Below are 655 nucleotides of genomic sequence, written 5' to 3'. Positions count from 1 at the left end.
CTGCCGCCTCGCGGGGGAGGGAGGGGTGGGTGCAGGGCAGGGAGCACCCACCTGCCCCTGGTCATTCCCTTCTCCAGGGGGCTGCACCCACCTGATAATGGCCAAACGAGGGATGGTGAACATCAGCAGCGGTTCATAGCCATCAATCATCTCCTGGGTCAGGTAGCCCAGGCGCAGGGCTCTGGGGGGACAACACCCTTACAGTGGGGCCAAGCCCTGGGATGCTGGTACATCACCCTGGGGCTGGGGTACCTGCCGCCGGCACCCCCCCCGCATGGTGCCCCTCACCTCTCCACCGTCTCACAAAAGAGCACAATGATCTCCTGCTGCCTGTAGATCTCCTCAGGAGACTTCACCCCCACCAGTGAGGACACGTAGCTGAAGAAATGGGGGGACCGTGAGGCTCCTCAGGCCCTGGCACAGGCCCCCCCCTCCACCCCAGTTTTCCCCAACCTCAGCTCGAACTCCGCGAAGAGCCGGTCGAACTGGATGAGCACAGCCCGGACGGGCTCCGGGTAGGAGCCAGGCTGGCTCAGGCTCTGCTCCCGCAGCACGGTCCGCACCAGCTCCAGGCTACACAGCAGGTTCCTGGCCTGGGGCCGCAGCTGTGCCCCTTATGCCTCCTCCACCTCCAGGAAGGTCCCAGCCACGAGAC

At 65.3% G+C, this 655-nt stretch overlaps 1 protein-coding gene across 1 annotated transcript in view; it reads right to left on the bottom strand.

Annotated features, from left to right (window-relative positions):
- LOC104162528 (lateral signaling target protein 2 homolog) overlaps positions 1–655 on the bottom strand; it is a gene marked incomplete at its 3' end in the record, with an annotated part of 1059 nt that overhangs the window by 151 nt on the left and 253 nt on the right. Inside the window, exons 2-4 of the mRNA XM_009701279.1 lie at positions 454–613; positions 289–378; positions 92–181 (exon numbers count right to left, since the gene is read on the bottom strand). Coding sequence (XP_009699581.1) covers positions 92–181; positions 289–378; positions 454–613 — 340 coding nt within the window. The remainder of the gene's footprint in view (positions 1–91; positions 182–288; positions 379–453; positions 614–655) is intronic.

This window comes from Cariama cristata, unplaced genomic scaffold (assembly GCF_000690535.1).
Source record: "Cariama cristata isolate BGI_N322 unplaced genomic scaffold, ASM69053v1 scaffold22615, whole genome shotgun sequence".
Taxonomy (NCBI): Eukaryota; Metazoa; Chordata; class Aves; order Cariamiformes; family Cariamidae; genus Cariama; species Cariama cristata.
The sequence above is the reverse complement of the archived record's forward strand: the minus strand, read 5'-3'. Positions and strand labels throughout refer to the sequence as shown.